This window comes from Chelonoidis abingdonii, chromosome 3, assembly GCF_003597395.2.
Source record: "Chelonoidis abingdonii isolate Lonesome George chromosome 3, CheloAbing_2.0, whole genome shotgun sequence".
NCBI lineage: Eukaryota > Metazoa > Chordata > Testudines > Testudinidae > Chelonoidis > Chelonoidis abingdonii.
The window spans coordinates 8773015-8800801 of NC_133771.1; the positions used below are offsets into that span (position 1 = coordinate 8773015).

General features: G+C 43.3%; 1 protein-coding gene and 1 pseudogene across 6 annotated transcripts in view; one reads left to right on the forward strand and one right to left on the reverse strand.

Moving 5' to 3' along the window:
• Positions 1–27787, forward strand: part of MSRA (methionine sulfoxide reductase A) — a 512726-nt gene that overhangs the window by 241138 nt on the left and 243801 nt on the right. For 5 of the 6 annotated variants that reach the window (XM_075063595.1, XM_075063593.1, XM_075063594.1 and 2 more), the window contains exon 3: positions 26639–26758. The exons of the other annotated variant lie outside the window; for it this stretch is intronic. In XM_075063595.1, the coding sequence (XP_074919696.1) occupies positions 26639–26758 (120 nt within the window). The remainder of the gene's footprint in view (positions 1–26638; positions 26759–27787) is intronic. 6 annotated transcript variants of the gene reach the window in all.
• On the reverse strand, positions 2111–2800 carry LOC116823730 (C-type lectin domain family 2 member B pseudogene; annotated as a pseudogene).

Sequence of the window (27787 nt, forward strand, 5' to 3'; positions counted from 1 at the left end):
CTCATATCCATTCCACACCCGCCCGCCTTCCCCACTGTGGGAGTAGCCGGCAAGAAGGAACTGAGGAGCAGACGGGCCGGCAGGGGTATTTATCAGCCGCCATGGCGGCGCCACTCTAGGGGGCGACCTGCCAGCCCGCCGGAGTTGCTAGGATAAAAGTCTTTCGACGAGCGTGCACGCGCGGCGCGTACACCTACTGGAATGGATATGAGCAACACATCTCGAAGAACAACAGTTACAAAGGTGAGTAACCGTCTTTTCTTGTAATTGGGAGATTTGCTAGACTTCGGGTAAAAGAGACAGTAACGTATGAAAGCGATCTGGCACTAGAGATGTCCAATTAAAGGGGATCTGGAATTGTAAGGAAACCTGGTAAGATTTATCTGCAGGCCAGTATATAGCGTGAGTGCCTGAGGCCGTAACTAGATTAAAAGCTAAATTATGTAAATTGGAGGAATTTACATAGGCACAGCTATTATTGGCCTGAATGAGGGTTTGGGAGGCGAGGGTCGTTATGCGTCCACTACCTTCCCAACATACATGTTGATGCACGGTGACAACTTCTCCGGGCTTAAGTTTTCACATGCATTGGAGCTGGGGAGGTTTTAAAGGCCAATATGTCCATAGATTACCCTGTTCGATCCAGAGATCGGGTGTCATTGCGGGGGCACTGACCAGGAAGTGGTTAGGGCCATGGGGGGTTTTTATTTCCCACACATCTCGGTGGATCACCCAGTCCCACAAACAGCCAGCCCAAGGGCCAGGGAGGATGCGGTAAGTGGGGGCCCGCACCCCTCTCACAGGACCATAGGCCTGGAAGGAGCACTGTGAGTGCTCACACCTCCACCCTGAAAATTTCCAAATGTACCTCCATGGCCACAAATTGGGCAGCACGCCGGAAGCATTCGTAAGGGCAGTGGGCCAAGTTTGGTGTTTAAGGTCTTCCTAGATGGAGGCCAACACCACATTAAGGTAATCCTGTACCTCCAAGCAGGCACGGTCCCACTGCAATGCCTTTCCCGCCACCGCAGTTTGTGGATCATACGCTTGAGCACACTCTGGGTGATGACACTGAGGGTAGAAACCACATGCAACTCGCCCACTCCTGCCTGTACCTCGGTTACTTGTGTCCCCGTAATCAAGCCCGCTGCTTGCTCCAATTGTCCTAGTCTACCCTCATGTTGCTGGGCCTTATAAATGTTCCAAGTGGAAGCAGCACTATTGGCCCCTAGCCATAGGGTGTCGGTTATACTTCTAGTTTTTCTGGACTGACTCCATACTTGTTGCTGCAACAGCCTTATGGCTGCCCCTTGGGAACAATTAGGGTAAATAGCAGCAATTTGGAAATGGATTAAGGGAAGGGAGAACCTAATAGTTCCCAAAGTGGCATTTAAGATAGTCCATTTAAATCCCATTAAAGCTGATTTTTCTACGGGCTCGTACCACAGCTGCTGATCATATACTTGAATGCCCTCTTTAGATAGAGAGACATTGGCAGTATGGTCAGGGGTATCCTGAATTAAGGTGCAGGTTATATTTTCGGTAAGTGGAAGTTTCTCCTCACAGCTGAAGGCAACAGTGAAGGAACAAACCCTTTGTGTGTATACAGTAGATCTGGTTACCCGGGTGACTAGGGAACATGAAAACCCTGCATATCGTGAGTAGAACAGACACCTGGGATTAACGTAGAATCTACCTTATCTCACCAGTTATTGATAAGATAGATAGTGTTGCGGGGATGCAAAATATTGCGGTTAGGTTGCATAGTTATGTTAACAAAGGAAATATATACTGTCCCAGATGTTTCCTATTCCACCACCCATTCATTAAGGAGGAGAGGTTAAAGAACATTAAGAGTTTTATTTTCAGGTAGTTTTGGCTAGCCTCTGCAAGCTATTCTTCGAGATTTCGTAGTCTTAATTCACTTAGCTGTTCAGCAATGAGGCAGCAAGGGAGAGGTTACTAGCACAATCACCTTGCTTTGCTTGGAGGCTTTATTATGTCCTCAGGTGGAGAGGTTGTTTTCTTAGCAAAGTTCAAAGGCTCAGTGGGTTTGTCAGCAGACAAAGGAGAGGTTACCAGCTTTTTACCTTGTCCTTCACTCCTGCCTTCAGTCCCCCGGCATCGTGTCCTCCCTTCTCATCCCATCGGGTTTGCTGCAGATCCAGTAGTGCTTTGTGGAGCACCATGACGAAGTGGCAAAGTCGTCACTCAGGTACGTGCAGTTGCCTTCTCCTCTTACCGTAAACAGGTTGTTGAACTGTTCGCCATTCTTCCATTGCCAGAGCTGCGCCGATACTCGCTTCAGGCCAATCCAGAACTCAGAGACGCCTTTATATCGCATAATGAAGTCCAGGTCTTTCCTGGTGTTGATCTTAGCCAGGGAGGCATTGAATGAAGAGCAGAGGCTCTGGCTGGAGTTGCAGGTCCCCTTGGCATCAGAGAAATAATAGCATTTCCCTCTAAATCCGACCCAGCCATCTGGGCAGCAGGCACCGGGGCGTTTTGCCCTTAGCTGGGTTGGGGTGAAGACATGAGGCAGCTTGGATTCAGGTGGAGATTTCACAGGCAAAAGTATCATGAGAACCACAACAATTACAACAATGGCTGCAAGTACAACACCGATGATCAGCGGGACTTTCCACTCAACAGCTGTCCTGTGTTTGAGGCGAGGCAGGTTACCTTTTCTTCCACTAAGCGGCTGCGCTGAATCCATGGGACCCATGCCTTTTGTCACTTTTCCTCTCTTACCGAGACAGATGAACGCTGGGGTACAGGCACTGGACTTTGATCAGTTTCTCGCTGGTGGACCTCCATGTAGACCCAGTTTTCTGGTTTCAGCAAGCGGCAGAGTTACTGTATATAAAAAGACCTAACACATTTCATTAGTGCCTGGCAATAATTACACATTGTGCCATTTATTAAATGAATGTCCATCTGAGCCAAAGCCAGCAGGGCACTGCATTGGGTGCCCTGGTAGAAATTTTATGAGGGCTGAGTGCGGTTTTTCAATTGGAAGTGGCCTTCTAAGGGCATTTGGCCATACTGGATCTGTGAAGCTGCACATTGACTTAGTTATAATTTGTCCAATAAAATTAGGTTTACATTCACTGTTGCTACTCACAGGTATGCCAAAGTTTCACAACAGTTTTGGCATTAGCCTTTTTATAAGGAAATGGATTATTAAAACTAACACATATTCATAAGAGCAGCATTTTGGCATGCTTATAAAGTCAATCTGAATTTTTACAAAGGGTCCCCATAGAGGGGTTAGGGATGAGGTTTGTGACCTTGTCTAAGGTCAAGTCTTGCAATTACAACATTTAAACATTTGAATAAAATCAATCTGCTTAAAATATTTCTTTCTATATAAATATCCTTGCTGATTGAAGGCAAAAGTGAGGAATTACTCAAATTACTCCTCATATTTTCCTGTATTTGTTTTATAGGCAGGTCAAGTTTTAATGGCTTCTACCTTTTTAACTTCTGCCTTTGAATACATGTTGATTTGAAATGGAAAACACAATTTATTTTGGCTTCCCCTTTGGCAACATGACCATTTGATTACACAGAGCCACCTAAAGGCTTGGTGTGGGGTATTTACTACAGTTTCTATCTGCTATTTGTTACCAAAACAGATTTTCAATATCTTTTACCATTCCTTTGGCCTTGACTGCCCTGTTGCAGCCACAACTTTGGATTATTTTCTTGTTTTGTTTTGTGTTCTGGTAAAAGTATATAACAACACCAATTATTATAAAACAAAATTATACACACCAAGAGTGCTGATTATTTACAGACATTCTAAAGAAAACAAGATTTTTATTTTCATAACACCTTCTTTTAACATTTGCACTTAGTTTTTACTGCTTAATTTTTTCCAGTAACTACAGAGTAAACTTTTTTTTTTCCTTACTTCCTCAAACCGCAGTTGCCATTTGTTTGGGCCCGATCCTTTTTTTTTTTTTTTTTTGCTGCATTAGTATTTTTTTTTTTTATGCACAATGCACAAGCATTGTTTCGCTACCAATTTGGCAAGGAGAGTGGGCTTTTTGACTAAATCCCCTTTTATTATTTATGCACACCTATTTACATCCACACATTACATATAGATGCATCTTGTTTAATAATATATATATATTTTTTTATGTTTGGACTTAATACAATTTTTCTTGAGGCAATAACAACCCCTCAGCACCGGTGCATTATAAGAGAGAATAATAACAGGGCTACAAACAACAAATAAAACAGGGAGAACAACAGCATAAACAGCACAATAAAATTCCTTCCTCGATATAGTTTGAGAGAGGGTTTCACTATATTTTTGGGAAGTGGTCTTGCTGGATTTCAGGCAGATTTCAGCCAGCTGGGCAGACCCAATGTGCCCACCCTGGTCAGCATGATCAGCTCACAATGCCCACAGGGAGGGAGAGACCTTAATCAGCAGTTCCTGTTGCAACGAGGAAGGGCTGAGGTCGGTCTTTTCCTTTAGAGTGTCCTTCTGAAAAACTGCCAGGACCTTATTGTGGGCGGGATTAGGCACATCCAGATACACACCATTTGGGTACAACAGATTGTACAATTTAGTTTATTCAGCAAATTCTTTTTAATGGGTTGACGGGAAAACATGGACTAAGGAAAAATGCATGGCGGTTAGAGAGGGGACCAAGAAGAGCAGATGAAAAAGATGGCACTGAGTGGGGAATGGGAGCATTTCCCACTCCTACTGCCATAACAATATTTGAAGACAGGGACACAGGTGGAATCCCCTACGCCCTCAGGGTAAAACATAAGGCTTTAATATCTATTAAGCATGAGGTAAAAATATCATTTACTATACAGGAAGCAATAGGGCTTGTCTAATTACCAGGGAGAAGCGGGGCAATGATGTTACTAGTCACTGGACTCTCTTAGCATCCTTGCTGCAGAGGAAGCGTGTTAGGGAAGAACTGGAAAATTAGGAAAGGGCTTGGTTCGTCACTTCTCCGGGGCGAGAAGACTGTCTGGGACACGTGAGGCACTCCTTTATAAGGTGGCCTTTCTGCTTACAATAGGCGCAGCTCCTTTCACGAGGGCATTCAGCTCTCCAGTGCCCTTCCTGCCCACACGAAAAGCAGGAATTGGAGTTAGGTCAAGGATTCACCCCAGGTGCTCCTTGACCCTGTTTTCGTCTGGGGAAATTTTTATAAGAATCCTGCATGGTTTGAATTTGCAGGACCATAAGTTTAGCTAGAATACCTTCTAAATTTTTGCCTTCCCAATTAATGACTGCAATTATAGGAGGGGGAGAGGTAGCTTGACCTTTCCCCTCATCAATGGCTACCTGTGGGAGCCACTGTCTATATTTCATAAATAAGTTATTTAAATCATCTGGTGGGGATAAAGGCGGCGGTTTAGAGGCCGTCACTTCCCAAAGAGGGGCTCCTGGACCAGCTGCAGACTGGCCCGACAGTCCCTGGAAAAGGGCTATTTTTTTCTGAGTTTTTTTAAGTTTAAATTTTAACTTTTCTTGGGAGTCCTTAAGACTCCTTATTTGAAATTTCTGGCTCCGTTTTACTGTGTCATCATGCCAATTAAAATACACATCATACTGCCTCTGTGATACGGTGTTGGCAAGGAGCGCACCCTGCAGATGCACAATTCTGTTAAGGTCGAAACTCCCTTCCAGGGAAAACTGCAATTTTGAATCGTCCCTAGTATACCAATTCCACCTTCGCAAATATTTACACGTCGACGGACTATAATGCACATACATATAAGCAGCAGGCGTGCCTTTGGGCGGGACCGGGATGCCTCCCGACCCTCCAGCCTCCATTCTTACCTCAGATCACTTTTACTCAAGCCACACACACAAGGGAATGCTTACTAGGATTGCCACAGTTCTAACACCAATGGTCTCTCTTCCAGCCTTGGCAGGGGAAAAGGGGTAGGTTTCCGTGGGGCCATCCCACGACGATGGGAAACCTACAGGGAAAGTGGTGAAGGGGGGTGAACCTATAAGAAATCCATGGTCCCTGCACACCTTCTCCCTTGCCCAGAGCACCAGCCTTCAAGCCAATGGTGCCTCTGGAACTAATGAGTCAGCGGTGCAGTTTTCTGGGGCTTCCCTTTTCTCCAAGAAGGGAAGGGAGCTTAACGCTCCAAGGGGAAAAAAGGGGACTCTGTGGTCCTTTACAGGACAGTACTCGAAGAGCAGTCACAGTGTCATAGGTCATGGAAGGGGAAGGGGAAAAAGACGGGGAAACATGCACGCACCTCAGCCTTATAGCCACTTACCAAGGCCTGCCAGCTGGGAAGCTTCACAGTTTCTCCAAGCTCAGCTGTGGGGCTTGCTTTTGAGATACTCCCGGCCATGAGCTTTCGCTTCGCAGGAGGCTCGGGGCATCTTTCCACAGCTGTCATTCACGCTGGCCACTAGGCCCTCACACACAGGCACATTCTTGACATAGATGTCAAGGCAAGAAATCTCGGAACCCGGGTCCCGACCAGTCCTGGTCGGAAGGGACCCCTGATCAACTCCCAGGGCGTATTTGCCCAAGAGCGGATCAGGACTCTTCAGACTGAAAGGAGCGCGGTCCGGGGTTTACCTCTACGATATTACTGATAGAAACCTTGAACCCTAGGAAACCTCAGAGAAAGGGCGTCAGGCTTGTCTGAGAATTAAAGGTTCAAATCCAGCTTGTGACTTACCCCCATTTGAAGCCTACGGGCCAGTTCCCCTCCGGAGCCCATAAAGAGATTTCAAAAGGTCTCTTACCTCTTAGATGGGCCCGGAGTGTAGGAGGAAACCGTCCGCGGTCCTTCGGTCCAGGGGGGTCATGCGTGGAATCCGAGTCACGGTACCAAATTGTGGGAGAAAAGACGACCACCCAGTTGACTTTGGGTCAGACAAGCCGAGGCACCTTTATTGTTATAACAAGAGTTACAAGTATGCATACAGGGAGAGACAGCGAGTCCCCATACAAGGGGTAGGCTGCTCTGTCCCTTACAAATTTTACCAAGCTTATAAAGGTTAAAACCACAAAACGTCATATTGATTACACAAGTTATTTGCCTTATCTGGTAATTTAATATTGCAGATCAGCAGGTTATTTTACTGTTAGTCCGGTTTGGGGTATTTCCTGTTATTGTCCTTTTGAAATTATGCTGACTGTTCTATAACCCCTTAATTGCAGTTACATATTGCAAAAGCCATTACCATATAAAATATTGCAAGTTAGCAAGCTATTTTAACATATTTCATGTGCTTTGGCAGTGTTGAGCTGGTCATCCGGTAACCCCTCCTTGGAGTTACCCTAAGCAAGCAATAATTGCCACACTATACTTGCTATAGCTGAGCTGGCACCCATGGGACCCTTTGTCCCCCTCCCAGTTCCTCTTTTGTCAGTTTCTTTATACCCAGTTTCCTCATACCCAGGGTGCTAACAAACAAGCTTAATTTTGAGCAGTTAGGACTCTGGCTCTAGTTAGTATTAGTTTAGCCAGAGGCCTAAGGCCTGCATACACGGGCCTATAAGATAAAGCCAAAAGCATATAGTTGTTACAATATTATATATTGAAAATTTATAGATGCTTATTTCAATGTCAAAGGCAATGCAGCAGGGACTGATCGATTATTATTTAATCAGGTCCCGATGCAGTATCCGTGCCAGCGACAGGAAAACTTCCAAAAGGTTGTGGTGGTAAGACGAGGTCCTATAAAGATAGTTGCAAGCTCTAGCCAATGAGATGGGGGTGGATTTATGTTCTCTGTCAGGCTATTACCAATATAGAAGGTGAGCCTCCTTGCATCATCCAGCCCCTATTGTTTCTGGGGATTTTCTTAATCTGAAAAACAATTCTGCCTTTCCTCTTTAACAGACTGTAGTAAGTCTGTTGTGGTTATTATTTTTAAATGGTCAAATGCCACTTTTTTTGTGGGTGAGTGCACTCTGAGTATAGGAGAAATGGTATTCAAATATCTACTGTTCCATTTGTTTTGCTGCATTAATTTTTCTATAACAATTTTCTCCTGTTTTTTTTTCTTTTTTTGAGTTATTCTTCTGTTTTCAGGAGAGGTTTTCCCTTTTCCATTGAGAAGCTGCCAAAAGGCTATTGGCTACTAACAGATGAGCAATTCACTCTTGGAAGGCCTGTATTTCAAATACATACCCCCTTAGTCCAAATTAGCCTGAACTTGATCTTCTGGGCACACGGTAAAAGCCATTTATTGGACAGCGATTTATTGGAGAAGGGTGGAAGAGATGTGCCTGTAAAGGCTAGGAAGGGGAGAAGCTAAAGCAGATGTTTTGTGGCTTTGATTCATGGGCTCACTGAGTCAATTCATTATTTGTGTATGGTTATTTTTTGCTGGTGGGTGGTTATCATTTATGATTGTAAGTTTAATTAATTGTTAGGGTGCCTACAGCTTTTTGTATGGGCACTTTTATTGTTATTTATATCTGAAGATATAAATAAAATAATTACAGCGAGGCTGCTTCCTATGCATGTATTTGTGACACTTAATTTAGATTTCATGTAACTTAGAGATAATTAGAAAGAAAAGATAGGATTTCTGTTTTTTGCGGTAACATATTATTTTCTGCAGCATTGCCCTAAATGCTTCTTGTTTTGGCCATGACAAGTAATGTTTGTGGTGCTCTGCCATGATAGTTGTAGAACATGTTTTATTTTGCATCTGTGTATTTCAAAAGCCCTAAGGTCACTGATAAATGATGAAGATCTTCAAGCGACAAGGCTAAGGCATCACTTTTACTGAAGAGATTAGTTAAATGAAACAAGCAGCGTCAATGGCATCAAAAAGGTTACAGAGCCCAGATGACATCTCATATTCAATATGTACATCCAGTTCCACTCAAGCTATGGACCCTTAAAGCATGCGACTGAGGATGATCTAAAAATGAATCTTTGGTGCAAAGCGTTGGACTGCTGGGATCAAAGGAAGATCATGAAATGATTTGAAAGCCTCAAATCAATGACTGAACTGAAAAAAGTGATCCTTTGCAATGAAGAAAATCATCAGTTTCATGGTAGGACCTCATCTGTCTTCCTTAGCCCCTTTGTCTCATGTATTGTTTGGGGGTTCTCTGCATCCCTATCAGAGCCCTCAAATTAAGAACTTAGCCCCTACATACAGGGTGGTAGAGTTGTAGGGCAGAATAGTGTCTTGGTTGCAGTTATTTGTGCGCTAGTTGGCACAACGCACCCTGTACAGATTCTTTCCTTGGAAATTCTGCTACAGTAACTCTCGCTGTGGCTTGGGTCAATTTTTGGAAACTTCACAGATATTCAAGGGAGCAGCTATCATTTTTATTCATTCACAGTGTCAACTTGTATTTATCAAATAAGTTTGAAGAATAAATTTGTTCTGCATTGTTGCAACCAGCTGTTCTATAAGAAATAGAAGAGCCAAAAATTAAAGATGCCAGATTGTGACCTTTAACCCCCTGACCATTCCCTTTCCCCCTAAAAGACAATGAAAATAGAAGTTTCCATTCAATACATTACTGGCGTGAAATCTCCAATGGTGACAAAGTGGCGAGGCCATTGCTTATGTACTCAAAAACCCAGAATGCTGCACACTGTTTTTGTTGCAAACTCTTCCAATCTAATGTTCCAGCCACATTGGGATCTACAGGAACAAAGGACTGGAAAAATCTGGCTAGAAATCTGGCATGCCATGAGAAGGCAGCAAATCACCAGAGAGCATTCCATACGTGGAAAGAGCTTGAGATGAGACTAAGGTTAAAGGCCACCATAGATGATCAGCATCAAGAGAAGATTGCATCAGAGTCTTTTTACTGGCAAAATGTTCTGAAAAGGCTCATTGCCATTGTGAGAATGCTTGCTACCCAAAACCTAGCACTGCGTGGCACTTCAGATCAGCTCTATGTGCCAAACAATGGAAACTTCCTTAAAATTGTGGAGCTGATGACTGAGTTTGATGCTGTACTCCAGAAGCATCTAAGAAGAGTCACCACCCAAGAAATATACACACACCACTACCTTGGAAAAACAATTCAAAATGAGATCATACAGTTACTGGCAACAAAAGTCAAACAGAAGATCGTGGCAGATCTGAAGTCAGCAAGATATTACTCTGTTATTTTGGACTGCACACCTGACATCAGCCATACAGAACAAATGACTTTAATGATACGTTTTGTAACAACAGAACTTAGTAAAAATGTCCCTGCAATGGTGACTGTCAGAGCATTTGCTAGAATTGATGATACTACAGGAGCTGGTAAATGTGCTTCTTAAAAATGTGGAAGATACAGGAATTGCAATAGCTGACATGAGAGTTCAGGGCTACGATAATGGTGCCAACACGAGAGGGAAGAACAGAGGAGTGCAGACACGGATCTGAGAGCTTTTTTTGTCCCGTGCAGTTCTCATTCATTGAACATGGTGGTCAGTGATGCAGCATCAGTTTCTAGTGAGGCTGCTGAATTTTTTTAATGTAATCCAAAGCATCTCTGTATTTTAATCTGCATCAACCCATCAATGGCAAATTTTGGAGCAACATCTGGGGACATCCCCTCTGACATGGAAACCACTGAGAGCCACACGATGGGAAAGTTGAGTGAATGTGATAAAGTCTATCAAACACCAAATTGGGAAGATAGATGATGCTATAGTTGCCATTATGGAGGATAATGGTATGACAGGAACTGTTCGTGGGAGAACAGTGGCAGAGGGAAATGGAATCACCAGAAACATACATAACTTCAAATTTCTGTGTGGCTTAGTGTTGTGGCATGACTTACTGTTTGAAATAAATTTTGTAAGCAAGAGACTCCAAGGTGTTGACCTTGATATATCTGGAGCAATGGAACAACTGGACAAAGCAAAGACATACTTAGTCTTACCAGTCAGATGAGGGATTTCAGAATGTTCGGAAGAGTTCTCAGAAGTTGGCAGAGGAACTTCACACTGAAGAAGAAGAAGACAACATTTTGATTACGAGGCACGGTATAATCCCAAAAGACCCCAAACAACAATTCCAAGTTGAATTCTTTAACTAGGTGCTAGATTATGCAATCAGTCAGTTGAAGAACATTTCATGCAGCTCAAGGAACACAGCAGTATATTTGGGATGTTGTATGATATTCCAGAACTCCTCACTATACCTGAAGAAGACTTACACCAGCAATGCAGGGGATTAGAGACAATGTTGACACATGATGACATGCGCGATATTGATGTGAGTGATTTAGGTGATGAACTGAAAGCCCTTTCAAGATATATTTCAGCAGGATCAACTCCAAAGGCTGTTCTGGAATATATGTGCACAAATAAGATGACTACCCTCTTTCCAATGCTTTTGTTGCTCTGCACATACTTCTAACACTTCCTGTAACAGTTGCCAGTGAGAACCGCTCCCAGCAGTTAATAAAAACTAGCTTCCCAATGACACAGGAGAGGTCGGCCTTGCAACCATCTCACTAGAGCATGGTTGGCCCATACGTGGGACCTGCAGGAAGCAGTTCAAATCTTTGCACCCAAGAAGGCACGGAAGCACCAGTTTGATTATTCAAACAGATAAAAAAGCCAGTGTTTACTATGCAGACAGAAAAGTTACATTTGCTGTTCAGGCGTTTGAAAGTTAAGTGTTACTTAATTTTGAAACAGGCAATTAAAATTTAGTTCTCCTTTATTGGGTAGGTAGCAGAGAGCAGTACCTATGCAGAGGAGTAGAACAGGAAGAGGCAGATTGAGACCTTGCAAGTTTTGGCCCAAGCGAGGAGGGGCCCCTGCCTCAGGTGCCCAATGTTGTGGGCCAGCCCTGTTGTGTAAACCCGTTTTGGGTTTATAAGACACCCGTGTAAATTGCTCCTTAAATCACCGGTAAGCTCTCTGGGCAGGGACACATCTCTTTGTTCTCTTTGTACATTTCTTACTACAGTGGAGTCCTGGCCATGATGAGGCTCCTAGGTGTTATGGTAATATAAATAATAACTAGAGAGAGAATCTCTTGTTATCTGAATTCCAGAGGCCTGATTCTGATCCCATTTTTATCAATTTATACTGTCATAAACAGATAGTAGAGTTAATAGAACAAAGTACTTTATATCTCTTTTGACTGTAAGGGTTAACAAGTTCAGTAAGCCTGACTGTCACCTGACCAGAGAACCAATCAGGGACAGGATACTTTCAAATCTTGAGGGGGGAGAGTTTCTGTGTGTGCTGTTAGTTTTGGTTGTTGTTCACTCTGGGGCTCAGAGGGACCAGCGTGCAACCAGATTTCTCTCCAATCTCCCTGATACGGTTCTTATAGATTTCAAATAGTAAGTACTAGGTAGATAGCAAGTTAGCTTATGTTTGTTTTCTTTATTTGCAAATGTGCATTGGGTGGAAGGAGTTTTAATTGTGCATTTGGCTGAAGGAGTTCAAATTTGTATTTTGCTGAAAGGTTTTAATTTGTACTTGAATACTTAGGCTGGAGGGGTATCCCAGTGCTATAGCTAAAACCCTGTACCTAATCCATCTTAAATTTACAAAGATAATTTTTACTGTTTTTCTCTCTTTAATTAAATTTCTTGTTTAAGAACCTGATTGTTTTGTATTCTGGTGTGAGACCCCAGAGACGGGGTCTGATTCACCAGGGAATTGGTGGGGAGAAGGAGGGAAGGGGAGAGAAGGCTATCTCTCTCTGCATTAGGATTACTGTCTCTCTCAGGGAGAGTCTGGGAGGGGAAAGAAGGAGGGAGGAGGTGAATGTCCTCTCTGTTTTGTGATTCAAGGAGTTTGAATCACAGTGATCTCCAGGTAACCCAGGAGGGGACCTGGGAGAGGCAATGCGTGGGAAAGGGTTTACTTTCCTTGTGTTAAGATCCAGATGGTCTGGGTCTTGGGGGTCACCGGGCAAGGTTTTGTGGGGACCAGAGTGTACCAGGCACTGGAATTCCTGGTTGGTGGCAGCGCTACAGGTTCTAAGCTGGTAATTAAGCTTAGAGGAATTCATGCTGGTACCCCATCTTTTGGATGCTAAGGTTCAGAGTGGGGAATTGTACCACGACATATACCGTCTAAGTGTAGTTTATACACTGATGTCACAGAGATCAGAATCAGGCTTATTATGTGATTCTAATTCAAGGAATAAAATGGAGTTTTTATACAAAGAGGAGATTCTATCAAAATGAGATATGAAACCACTTTTTAGGACAATCTCCTGTTTGCTATTAAAAATTGCTGATCTCTCCTTCACCGAGGCCGATCCTTGGCTGGATTAATCCTCACCCTAGTAGATATCAAGACCATCAATGGGCAGTATCTGGTGGGATATTGTAAAGGTAATCCTAATATTTTGACATTTTCTCTCTCCTTGCAGAGGCCGAACTCCTTTTTTTGTTTCCCTTTTAGTGCTACTCTGTATACAGGTCTCTTACTGGTACTAGCTTTAGAAGAAAGCTGCTACTTACCCAACTGGACAGAGTTTTCTTGCACAGTACAAATGAGCCAAACTACAGAAGGGCAAGCAGTTTAAAACTATAATTTTATCCAAAAGGTCCAGTGTATCTACCCGCCTGGTGTTTGCAGTCTGAAAAGGAGATGGTGTAGTTTGATCGTTAAAGCAGGCATTTCTGAGTCAGGATTCTTGGGCTCTGTTCTCAGCTCTGACAGTGATTCCCTCCATAACTGAGGGTATGTTGGTTTTGGCGGCTGTCGAAGAGTTGTAATAATAATTAATAATAATTTATAACACTTACAGTTGAGAGACTTAATATTTGCAAAATGCTTTGAGATTTTTAGATGAAAGGTGCTAGACAAATGCAAATTATCATCTTTTCTAGTGTTTTGCTTTTTATGAGAGGAAGGAAGCTTGATTCCCTAAGTCTGAACAACTGCTTTGCAGCATCCCTCCTGTGGCATAGTCCCCTATGAGTGCCCATTTGTGAACCAGGAGCTAGAGCCTATGATCCATGTGTGTTTGTGTGGGCCTGATGATTCATGACAGTCCTTGTACTTTCAACCCTCCTCTTCTCTCTAAGGATCACGCCCTTGCTCTGTAATTGCATTATGGTGGAGAAATCCAGGCTCCTTCATAAGAACACAAGAATGGCCATACTGGGTCAGACCTATGGTCCACCTAGTTCAGTGTCCTGCCTTCTGACAGTGGCCAATGCCAAGTGGTTTAGAGGAAATGAACAGAACAGGGCAATTACCAAGTGATCTAGCCCCTGTCATCCAGTCTCTGTTTCTGGCAGTCAGAGGTTTAGGGAAACCTAAGATGGTCCCTGACCATCTAAGCTAATATCCATTGATGGATCTATGCTACATGAACTTATCTGGTTCTTTTTCTGAGCCCACTTATACTTTTGGCCTTCACAATATCCCCTGGCAATGAGTTCCACAGGTTGGCTGTGCATCGTGTGAAGAAATGCTTCTTTATTCTTGTTTTAAACCTGCTATCTGTTAATTTAATTGGGTGACCCCTGGTTCTTGTGTGACCCCTGGTTCTCCACAGCTCTCCATTCTTCTGCTAACTTAATGATTCAGACTCTCTAGTCTTAAAATTGTTTCTGCTTTGGTCACTCTAAATTACTCCTGTTTTCTATAAGTTGCATTTGCTTCCTGTTCACATCTGGATGCAATTCATGGTGTTTGTTTTGATGGCTTGGATTCTAGATACACTCTCTCCTCATGTACCTTTACAACAGTTGAGATCAGCACAGGTGCTTTTGCAATCAGTCCCTTGCTTAAAATGTTCGGGAACTGGAGACAAGATGTTTTCAGTCATAGATCCTCAACTCTGGAATTTTCTCACTTAGTTGGTCCATCAGAGTTCACGTTTTGTTGACCTTAGCCTGTAAGCTTATCTATTCATTTAGCCTTTTGCCTGAGAGGTGGGGTGGCAGTATGGAGATAGAGAGTAGGAAGCACGCTTGAAGAGGAAGATCATTTCATATTTTAATAAACTCACAGGCATGCCTAACCATTTGTATGTGCATGCCACTGCCCTCTACTGGATAAGATCAGAATTGCCTTCGGAACAGAAGGTTCTGAGTTCTAGTTAATGTGCGATTCAGTGTGACTGTGGTGTGCACCATGGTGACAACTGAAGTTCCTACATGGCCACAGATTTGTCACAATGCTAATGAGTTGCATACTGTTCATAATTTTTGAGCATGCATTTAGAGTTTGTTGGATAAACACATTTTATGACTCATAAAATAAATCCCTCTTTATTCTATTTTGGTGGAACTCTCCTTTGCAGTAATTTCTTGTTCTCTTTTCCTACAATCATACATCTCCTTATGGCACATTGTGCACATTTATCTTAGTGAAAGCTTAGGCAGTTTTCTCAGCAGCTATATTCACTTTCTCTATCATCACATTCCCCTCATGATTTTCCAGTCATCATAATCCACTCTGCACATATAATATATGCTTCAAATTTCTGCATCTGCTGTACTGGTAAACTGCTACATTTCATGGGTCTTTGTTAATTTAAATGAACATGAAGCTCCTGCTACTCCTATGGAAAAAGAAGCATAGCCAATAAACCTCTCTGTGAACAGGACACATTTTGGCAAAGTGATGAGGCAAGAAATTCCTCTTTAGGTGCTCTGTTAGGCAAACTGCATTTGAAATTTCTTGCCGAGGGCTTTGTTTTGCTTGCCCCAGGCAAGCTGTTCAACATATTTATCAAGCCCTATTGTAGCATTATAGCTAACACTTAGCTAGCATGATCATCTGCTTAATGCCATCTGTCATCAGGAGTTTTATTTCCTTCAATTGAGCTGGTGCTCCATATTTATTCTTTTATGTTCCTCCCAACCATTTACTAGCTGTTTGTTTTCCAGTGGTCCTGAACATTTTGTAGTCTCTGTGGTTGCCTTGTGTTAACCACCTTAGCACATCAGTAATACAATTTTGTCTGAAATCCTGATGGATAACATTAACTCGGTATGCAGCATTTTCATTCACAAGGTTCCCCAATGTGCTTTACAGATTGCAATAGCCTGTGAAGATTCCTTTCATATTCCTAACCATGATTTTTGGAACAACCAAAAAGACATCTCCTAGATAACCGATCCCAGATTTTTATACTGGTCGTGGTGCATACTGCAACAGGACTTTGGGAATTTTAGGGTCTGATCCTGGTTCCATTGACTTCAGTTGGTGAAGGCTCAGGCACTTACTAAGTTCTGTATAGGTGCATGTGAAGTATGGATCTGTCTAACAAAGTGGACACTTTAATAATGAGACTAAGTTCCACTGCTGCTCTTAGATGTGTGTACAAAGTTCTCAGTGAAGCCAGTGGGGCTTCTGCATGCCTACAGAAACAGAATTTAGGACTCAGGACTCCAGGAGCTCTGGAATTACATACACTCGGGAAGATCCCAGTAATCAAGGATGTTGTATGTACAAGGATCTCTTCAGCTCAACACTGAGCAACATCACTAGTTGGGTGGACCGTGATAGCCATTCTGCACCAGTTGCACCACTGAACAATGTCCTTAAAGGCAAAGTGAACTATCTTGTGCAGTTGGTATTTTGGTGGCAGTGTAGGCATCTGGCATTATTACATTTATATACAAAACAATATATGCACAGTTCATTTTACCCCTCCAACTGAAAAAAGAAAATTAGCATTAAGGCAGATGCATGATTTCTAGGGTTCTCTGAGGCATTTGAAAATGTGGGTAATTTTGTAAAAGCAACTAAATAAATTATATTCAGATGCCGGGCCAAACTCAGCCCTGGCCAACATTGCTAGAGGGAGCAGAGATACTGGCAGATGCATCCTCTGCTCCAGGAGTCCTGTTAGCCTGGGCAGGATTCCATGAGGTGGACCTGGGGGATGTATAGTTGGCTGCCCTTTACCGCTACACTGTATAGGAGCAGCCTGTGCCCCCATCTAGCATTGGCTGTGTACTGCAACATTTCAGCTGGCCAGCAGAATCCTTCCATCTTAGGGTTTCTGTGCACGGGCTGGCATAGGCAATATCCATCAATGGGAGGATGTCTACCAATGGCTATTAGCCAAGATGGTCCGGGATGCAACCCCATGCTTGGGGCACCCCTCAGTCTTTGACTTACAGAAACTGGGAGGGGAAGAAGGGTGGATTTCTTCAAAATTGCCCTGTTCTGTACATGTCCTCTGAAGCTCTGGTACAGGTGACTGGCGGAGACAGGATTCTGGGTAAGATAGACCATTGGTCTGATCCAGTATGGCAGTTCCTATGTTCTTATAGGAGCGGGACCCCTGCCTAGTGCTCTCTTGAGCCTTGGATAGATCTTGCCCTGCTGCTTTTTCAGGTTTTGGAGAGAGGAAGAGACTTCCAGTATTCTCTGCCTGCCACGTCCTCAGCATACCAGTGCATCCTGTCTAAAGTGCATTGAGCTCTTGAATGAAAAGTGCTATATACGATCTGAGTATTGTTATGACAAGGGATGGAAATAAACATTGGAGATGGGAATGGGATAGCAGGAGGGAGAACAAATGTGGTAACAATAAGTTCATGCAGATGGTTTCATCAGTAATGTGAGCATCTTGAAAATTTTCGTAATTTTTTAATGATCTTTTTTAGTCTATTCTAAAATTCGGATTGATTTTTATTTGTATACAGTGGATTTCTAACAAAACAAAGAATAATATTACAAAGTGAGAAACATTTTATGAGGATAAATAAGACTAAACTTTACGAGTAGTGACTTTCTGCGTATGCCTCCCAGGCACTTTATCATTTGTTCGGTAGAACTAGGTAAAATGTTTTGGACAAATAGTTTATTCACTGAAAAATGGAGTTTTGGTTGACCAAAACTATTTGTGAATTCAACACAAATTTGCTGAATGTTTTCATCCCTCCAGTTTTGGCCCCCAGGTAGATTCACCATAGGACATAGGCACCATTCCTAAAAGCAGAGGAGCAGGAGTAGACCTTCCCTTTTATATCCTATAGCCCCATGGTTAGAGCACTCACCTGGGTTGTGGTGAGAGACTCAAATTCAGGTCCTTTTTCTAATGGCTATTTAAGTACTTTATACAAAGTGGAACAGTTCCAACAAAAGAGATCTTAGGGGCTTGTCTGCACTATGGAGGCAAATTGACCTAAGTTATGCTACTCCAGGTATGTAAATAACGTAGCTTGAGTTGACATAGCTTAGGTTGACTTACCCCAGTGTCTTCATGGCACTGTGGGCTTGGCTGCACTTGAGAGTTACAGCGCTGGTGGTGGCTTTACAGCGCTGTAACTTACTCCCCGTCCACACTGGCAAGGCACATACAGCGCTGTATCTCCTTGGCTACAGCACTGGTTGTACTCCATGTGGACGAGAGGAATAAAGAGAACAGCACTGGTGCTGCAGCACTGGAGTGCCAGTGTAAACAGTGATTAATCTTACTACGCGTAACGACCTCTGAATTTTCTACCATAATGCTTTTAACTAAAGAACTCTCTTTGTTTTGTTGTGATCCATCTTTGTTTGTTGTGAACTCGGGCTCCCAGAGCTGCTTATCTAAAAAATAACACAGCAATTGTTTGCTCGAGCGATGAGCAGCAGGGTGTCCTTAGATTTATGTTGCCCTAGGCGGGATATTTAACTGGCTCCCTGTGCTGACTTGCTCTGACAACACAAATATAAGCTGACCTGTTGCGGAAACTGACATGCATTATTAAAAACCAGTTTAAGTAATGAAGCCACTGTAATGCGTGGACTACTCTAAAGAAGTAGCACTATAGAAAAAATTCTGATTTGACAAAATGTGCAATAATATAATTTTTAATTTGTCACCATTTTATGGAAATTTCTATGAAGAGTATTGAAACAAGATTTGTTTTAATTAAAGCAATCGTTCTGCTTTTTGGGCTGTAAAATCATAATAATGTCATCGTAGACAAAGACAAAGTGATGCCTGTTGATGCAAGAATAGCAAGACCAGTCAGGTTTCAGACTCATTGTAGACGGAGATAGTTTTTAATGAGCTTTAGTTTGAGAAACTCTGTTCTCCTGATTTACGTGTTACAGAGATGTCAGTAGAATAGAGATGCAACGTACACATAGATATATATATATATATCAACAAGTTGCTGGTATGAATAAACTGTTACAAGTTCCATCATTGATTTTGCATGTGGCACACTGATGACAGTATACTCAATCTTCGTTACAGTTCAAGTCCATTTAAATCAAAACTAATCACTGGCTTCAGAGGCTCTCTAGTTCTTGCACTTTGTCATTAGTTGCTCTTGTTTTTCTTTTTTGTTGAATTTAGTCCGCTCAGCTGCTGCCAGCTGAGTGAATGGAACCCCAGGTCAACAGTGGGTTGAGTGGCTCAGCCGGGTCTCAGCCACCGGCCTGCTAGCCTGCTGCAGCCTGGGTTCCTTGGGGTCCCCAGGCAGCAGCAGGCTGAGTGGGCCAGCGACTGGGACCTCGGCTGGCAATGCGGCAGCAGCCGAACCCAAAGCATCAAAAATAGCTGGCATGCCGCTTTGGCACGTATGCCATAGGTTGCTGACCCCCGCTCTATACCAGTGGTTCCAAATTGGGGTTCGCAAATCTGGGTTTGCAGAATACGGGGGTTTGCCAGAAAAATTTACTAATGGGAGCCAGAGGACCCCAGCACTGGAGACAGCAGGTGGACCCAGTTGCAGGTACACACCCCAAGCCCCAGGAGAGGGGCTGGCAGTTGGGCTGGCAGCCCAAGTCCTGGGGTCAGCAAGGGAGCCCGGCAACCTGAACCCAGTGCTCTGTGTGGGGCTGGCTGCCGAGTAACAGGAAGAGTGGGGCTGGCAGCCTGAGCCTGCCCCATCAGGCGGGGGGAGCTGCAGCCCGAACCCAGCCGAGCCCCAGGAAGAGTGGGCGGGCAGTTGGGCATCCATCACACTGAGGAAATTTAAACTTAAATCCCTGAAATATTCATTTTTAGAGGGGAGTTCATGACATTTACAATTTAGTGAAAGGTCGCGGGCTGTTAAAGTTGGGAACACTGCTCCATACACTACTAGGAGACGAGCATATTATAGATTGTTGGAGGCTCTATTTAGCAGTAACAGGCTATAGGAAAGTCAGTCAACATTTTGTTTCTCTGATGAAAGGGCCACTCCCTTCCCATACAAACTGTCACAAGTAATTGTCAACAACTTAATTTCTGTTTTTGTAGATATTGATTTTTTTTTAAAAAAAATTGAAATTGAATCAGGATTGTTAGCAAGCATTTTTGGCAAACAAATTTGTTAAATGACAATTAAATGGCAACACAGCACTGCGCTTTCATGCTTGGCTCAACCCACAGCGCTGGTCCAAGAGCTGCAGTAGAAGGGAGAGAGTGGAAAACTGCAGGACCCCAAAATCCACTCTTGGGTGCAGAGTGGCAACAGCGCAGCAACCCTCAGGACTGACACACGCCAATGGCACCACCGCCAGCCCAACGGACCATGGTGTAGTTAGCACAGCATCTGATCTAGGAACTGGGCATCTATGGAGCCACAACAGCTCATCCTGCCCTGTGCAGCTCTGCCTGGGAGAGATGCGCTCCCAGCTAGGGTGACCAGATCCAGATATCCTGATTTTATAGGGCCAGTCCCGATATTTGGGCTTTGTCTTATATGGGCATCAGGAGCCTATAGAAGAAAAAGACCCAAAATTGGGACTGTCCCTATAAAAAGTGGGACATCTGCTACCTACCACCCCTGTCCTGATTTTTTGCACATGCTATCTGGCTTCCCCAGCCAGACCTGTCGACCATTCCAATCCTGGCTGTCTGCCAAGGCAGTGAGTTACTGTCACTTTCATTCCTCAGTAGGCAGTCAGGGAGGGAGGGGGGAGAAGGGGTGCTCCGTGGGGGGGAGGAGAAAGGAGGGGGTGCTCCATGGGGCAGGGGGGAGAAGAAAAGATGTTATGGAGGACAACAAAGGATACTGCCAGAGCCGCCGAGACTGCCTCACCTCATGCTGGGGGAAGGAGTCACACTCGCAGGTGAGTTCCTTCCCCCACCCCTTCCCAGAGACCCCAGCAGCCAATCCCCTCCCTCAGACTGTGCTGCATTCATCTCTCTAGGACCCAACAGCCCTGCTCTTACATGCTGCACTGCTTCTTGTCTGCCCTAGGCGGCTGCCTATTCTGCCTATAGCTAAGGACGGCCCTGCAGGCAGGGAATGTCCACAGCTAGTGTTTGCTTGAGGAGAGAAACAGCACGGTGGGGCGGGGGAGGGAGTCCCTCGGAGCAGCTGCTTATCTGGTCTGAAGGCTATTTGCATTTAAGAGTGAATGAAAGAGGGGTGGGGGAAGTGGTTGGAATTTGCAAGGCAGGGAGCTGACACAGCGTGGGCTTCAAAAATCCACTCTCTCCCCCCCCACGCTCCCTGTCACACTCCACCCCCCCCTCCTCTTTCAAAAAGCACGTTGCAGCCACTTGAACGCTGGGATAGCTGCCCATAATGCACCACTCCTACAACGCTGCAAATGCTGCAAATGTGGCCACACTGCAGTGCTGTTAGCTGTCAGTGTGGCCACACTGCAGCGCTTTCCCTACACAGCTGTACGAAAACAGCTTTAACTCCCAGCGCTGTACAGCTGCCAGTGTAGCCAAACCCTGAGTCAACGCTCTCTGATCGACTTCCCTTACTCTTCTCGGAGAGCTGGAGTACCGGGGTCAACCAGAGAGCGCTCTGCCATCGGGTCTATTGAAGACCCACTACATTGATCGCTGTTTCATTGATTGCAACAGTGTCAATCTCCCTGGTTGTGGAGACCAGCCCTGAGAGAACCCCCACACCAGAATACCCAACAGCCAGTAGTTAGGGCACTTCCCTGTAAAGAGGGAGATCCAACTTCACCTCTCTACTCGAAACTGGGGACTTGAATCGACATCTCCTACATCCAAGTACTCTAACCACAGGCCTAGAAAGTGGAGGAAGATCCTCCTCCAGTGGCTTTGTAAATGGCATTTACAAATGTCCTTTGCTTTTAATAACAAAAGCAGTTAAAATGCCCCAAATCTATTTTTTTTCACAGCTTTTTGCTTTCTGTGAAAACAGAATTTTTGGTTTTGTTTTGAGTCTATCCAAAACAACTTTTTTCCTCCCCAATTTTTAGTTTGACTTGAGAACTGAAAAATCAATTCTTCGCAAAGCTGTAGTGTTCCGTTCAGGGTGCTGGAACAATTCGTATAGTGGGGGTACTGAGAGCCATTGAACCAAACTGTTAACCCTGTATATGATGGAAACCACTTCAAGCCAGGGGGTGTGGCAGCACCTCCAGTACCCCTAGTTCCAGCACCCATGGTTCAGTTTATATCTTTGATTAATCTATATGTAATATTTCAATAGCTATTATAGGTAAGAGGAATTAAGGTATTGTTCTGCTTTTATACTAATAGATTCTTATCCATCTTAATGGAGTAACTACTCGTTTTAAGGTGTTTTTCTTAAATAACTAGAGTTCCCTAATTTTTTGTACAATCTTGCCAATGACTTCTGTTGCTCATAGAAACACATGCTCTTCAGTTGAATACAAAGTTCTGAGTTAATTAAGAAATTGTTCAAATGATGTAAACCTTGAGAGTACATCTTGAAAAAATGGCAGCAGAACCCTAAAAAGGAATTGAAGCATTAACATTCATTCCCAGACTGTGTGATTAATGTTATTTCTAGGGGTAGAGGAGCCTTAAAAGGTTCAAGTATCAATCAGATTAATTGTGAAGTTCAAAAGCATATAGTTTCAAAGTGTCTTTCGAAATTCAAGCCCATCGCTAAAACAATTGTTTATGTTTTTCATATTAGTGAATGCAAAGTGACAGATACCTTTAATGCTCTGCTGCAAATCCAGCTATGTTCAAACTATGCTTTCCTCGGCTAGTGGGGTATTTGTACTCCAGATGCATCTTTGCTATCTGCCCATCTCTAATGCTGCAGCTCCACTGATCAAGTGTAGGGATCAACAAGGTACTGTGTGGATGGTCTGAAATCATATTAGTGGTTCTACATGATAGGTGCTTCCCTCCCTCTGTCCCCGCATAATTTTCTGTATTGCTGTTCCTCAAAATGATATCAAATGATTAAAAACATCTGCAATTGACTTAAAATAGTTAATTATAAATACTAATTAATGATAAATAGCAATTAATTTCTATTAGAATAGCATCAACATTCCTTAACTCAGGACATGTATGAACAATGATTTAATGCATGGCAAACAGAGGTATAAATCTACAGTGCTTCAGCACGCCATTTAGACAAGCCCTAAGATCAGGAGTGCATTGCACTAGTAACTGCTCAGCGTATACCTAGTAAGAGAAAGTCCCTGCCCTGCAGAGATTTATTTCCACAATCCCCATTGTTTGATATGTTGTAATTCAGTCATGTGTTGACGTCTCCTTTGTTAGTAGAATGTCACCTTATGACAGTCCCCCACCCTGTGAACATGCCAACACTTTAGCAGAGGGACATCAGCTGTTGAATGTATTAATAGGCTATAAAACAATGTACCTTACCTATTTGATTTCGTGGATGTGAGGATTTACTGCTTGTGAAGATGCTGGCCTATTTGATAAATGGGATAGTGCGCAGAGTTCACTAGAAGAGCGTTTCTCAAATGTGGCTACTGTGGCTGCATGTGGCCACTAGGGGTTTTTCCTGCAGCCACAATAGTCTCCTGCGCAGAAATGGGGAGGGGGCAAAGCTGTGGCCCTTCCCTGCAGCACCCAGTTGCTTCACCCTACCCCTCACCCCCGACTTCAGCCACAGGACTCCAGGGGCAGGCTATAGCAGGCCCCACTTCAGCTTGGGGGCTCTGACAGCAGGCTCTGGTCTTCAGTCCCCTAAGGTGGCGGGATTCCAGGCTTCAGCCTCCCTCCAGCCGTGGGACTTCCATGCTGGGCTTCAGCCCATGGCAGCAGGGCTTCAGGAAAGCCAGCCTTACTGAATGCCATGGTCAAGAGGCAAACAGCAGCATAGGCCTGGGGTGTGAGCTGCAGAATGGAGCTTAGGACAATGGGGGGAAGCAGTGGGGCTCAGGCAGTGATGGAGAGCCTGGGAGGGCAGTGGAAGGCCCGAGTAGGCAGCAGGGACTAGAGATGATGGATGGGGAGGTGGAGGAGGCAGTGGGTGCCAGGGGCACCAAAATACAATTGTACATTATTTTTATTATTGAGTCTGCAAAAGAAAAAAAACCCACATCAATAAATTACAATGTTTTTTCCTAATATTAATGAAGTATTTTAGGAAAATTTATCAGAGTGGCCACCAGCAAGAGTTGGTAGCCGCAATCTGAGGCTGCCAAATATTTTGTTATGAGAACCCCTGCACTAGAACAACAAAAGGCCCACCTCCTTAGGTGTGGGAGGGAGCCACTGATCCCAGAGATCACCTGATTATGGGGAACAAGAATGAAAAAGCTGGAGATGGGGTTGCAGGCCAAAAGGTCAAAACAAGGGATCCAGAGAGGAACACTATTTAGACAACCCCGGAAAATGCCCACCGCTTCAAGAAAGTCAATGGTCACCACCCAAAAGATTGACAATTCTGGATGCTGAAGTCCTCTTTTTTTTTTTATTTTTTTTAAAGGTCAGTTGCCTGTTTGCATACACAAAATTGTATACACATGTATTTGCAGCTGAACTTTGCTAATGCTTGTGTACCCTTCTTAAATAGTCTAACACTTGCATGCACTCTGTGTTTGAGTGGTCCCAGTGGATTTTGTGGTTGCTGCTTCTAACACTCGCATATGCAGGTTTTAGACTATTAAAGTGTGTGCTCAGGTGTTAGAGTTTGCACACGTATGTAGATTTTTGCACATGCAAGGTGCAGGCAGAAGCGTGTCCACACATGCTTTGTGTGTGCTGAAAATGTACCTGCTACCTGCTAAAGGACAGCAAATCAGAGGCAGAGCTGAGTGTAAAACCCACATCAGTAGACTCCCAGTTCCAGGCTCAGCTGACTATGTATATAATGGTAGCGTTAACACTGGACAACAGACTGGTTGCAACTGACATCAGGTGTTCTAAAATGGCAGTGACATTGCCCCTGTATATTTAGTGCATTACAACTGAAAACAAAGATAAGAGTTGATCAGAATAAGTTACTCGAGTCTGAAGTTGATTTCTGAAGTTTCAAAGGAAGGATATGCCTTTGTCAACAATTTGTATTTTATGGAAGGCCCTGCTTTGTTCTTTTAGCTGTGCTTTAATGGAAACTGTAGGTAGTATTTTTAGCCTGAAACCTCAACAGTATTATCACTGCAAAACCTACAACTGTTCACTGTTTTCTAACTGTAATTGGAATTTATTGTATGTTACACAACCCTTTATTTTCAGTGTTGTAGGGGGAGAAGAGATAAAAAAAACTGTTCAAGAGCTCAGACAAGAAATATATTGCCATCTGTAATCATAGATTAGTTAGATAATAATAGCATTTACATGACACTTTTCATCTTCAGAGAGCTTCACAAACAATAAGTAATTCATTCTTCTTAACTAGATAAAATGTTCAGAGAATCCTGACTGTTAGTCATGTTGGTTCCCAGTCATTAGCAATCAGTTAAGGCGCTCCATTCCAATGACAGGCACAAGTGGCCAGATCTGCGTGTGGTGCAAATTGGCGCAGCTCCATTGAAGTCAATTGAATTATGCAGATTTATACTAGCAGAGAATCTGGCCCCATAGGTCATGGAAATAATGAACATAATTCAGAATGGCCTAGGAGTGACATAATAAATTTATGGGAACAGCTTTCCATGGAAAATAGCATTAGTTTAGGGCCATATTTTTAAAGTAGAATCATAGATTATTAGGGTTGGAAGGGACCTCAAGAGATCATCTAGTCCAACCCCCTGCTCAAAGCAGGACCAGTCCCCAAATCCCTAAATGGCCCCCCTCAAGGATTGAACTCACAACCCTGAGGATTGAACCCAACCCTACAAGTAAGGCACGTAGAATTGCATGCATCAGTTTGCACTAACTGAAATTATGAGTACAAAAATTGATGTGCCTGTGCCGATCAGGTCCTCACTCAGTCCCCTCTTCAGGTGGTATACATTGGTGAGGCTTCATTCAGCTCAGTGGAATTTTGCCCATTTTACATCAGCAGAGAATCTGGTCTCTTGATAACTGGCCATGTGGGTGAATTAATACCTGATTTTTTGCATGCACATCAGATATTTCCATGCATAAATTAACTAAGCCTGAGTTTTTCCTCCTCTATGATCTATAATTTAGTTAATTATTACTCTTCCACCTTTAAAGACTGCACGTGCCAGGAAGCAGAACATTAAATAAATGTTTGCCATTAATACAAATTAATGTGTTTTGACAGCTTGCTAATCAACTAAAGGAAAATGCTGCTACAGAAATATGTACAATTGCCATTTAAGCAATGGTTTTTTTTAGGTGAGTGGGGATTCATGTCGTTAAAATATGTGCCTTTGAAAATTGTACAGGTTATTCTACATTTTGCTATCTATAATATGCTGGTATTCAGATGAATCAGAAGTTTTGTCTGTGTTAGCTTCGCGAATGGGAATGGATTTGCACAGAATCGGAAATCTATAGCTAATCTTGGTGGACATTTGCCAGTCATGTGCCAATTGCATCAGTCGTTTCCAGTACAGAGATTCTTAATTAATGTGCAAGTAATTGATTTAATATTGATTAGATCTTGACATCTTGTTGTGTACTTTACACATTGTGCAGGTATGGGATGTTTCTGGGGAGCAGAGAGAAAGTTTTGGACACAGAAAGGAGTCTACTCCACTCAAGTGGGTTATGCAGGAGGGTGTACCCCAAATCCCACCTATGAAGAAGTTTGTTCAGGTATGTCTGTTTCCTTTGATTTCACAGCTCATGGACCTGATCCTATGAGATTATGATCTATTTTAGTGGGACTGGAGGGTGATCAGAGCCTCTCAGGATTGGCCACATAATGAACACAGATATCTACTGTACCAATCTAAATGTTAATATAATCTAAGATATTTACAAGCAACCACCATCACCTAGTATCTAATTAGCTGGGGTGCATACAAAGACACTAAGGATGGAAAAGAAACAGGTTTACATTGTTTTTGTCTCTTGTGTTTTCTTATATGCTCTCAGGAAATTATAGCTACCGTATATTTGTTCTTTGGAAAACTGATAATGTACAGTTCAAACCATTCCTTTAGTACTGACAAAAGTCAGGAGTCAGATCAGTCTTTCTTTTTGTCCCTATGGTGTTTTGTGGTAAGTTTAAATATCATCTCTTTCCTGAATTATTTTCAATACTTCATCTTTTATATACACCCAACAACCACCAGACCAAAACAAACCTCCAGGATTTATCCATGCTCCGTGCTCTCACCCGTCCTTCCACCCTACAACAACCAAAAACTTCAGTTGTTTTTACCCATAATTCAAATCCCATGAACCTTTACAGCCATTTTACACTGATTCGTGCTGCTCTGAAAGTGTATGCATGCTGGGCATAGTTCTCCCAGCTTGCTCTCCTACACAGTCGTTAGTAGACAATAGCTTTGAGATTTCACTTTCCTTTTGTTCTCTTGTCAACACTTTTCATGCCAACTGCTGAGGCTGCTCTACCATTTTTGTTTATTACTGGGTACCTAGGGATGACAAAACAGTGGATAAAGTTTGGCAGTCCTAGCAATTAATAGATGTCACATCAGCCGAAGAGAATTGCTGCAGAGTACACAAGGAAACAGAAACTATCTGTAATAAACAAGACTGTGAAAAGTGATGTTGTGTCTTTATTATTCAAGAAATGAAACACTTATAGGAAATTACTCTAGAAAGCAAAAATTACGGGAGCTATTTTTACATAGGCACAGAGGTAATCTTTCACTA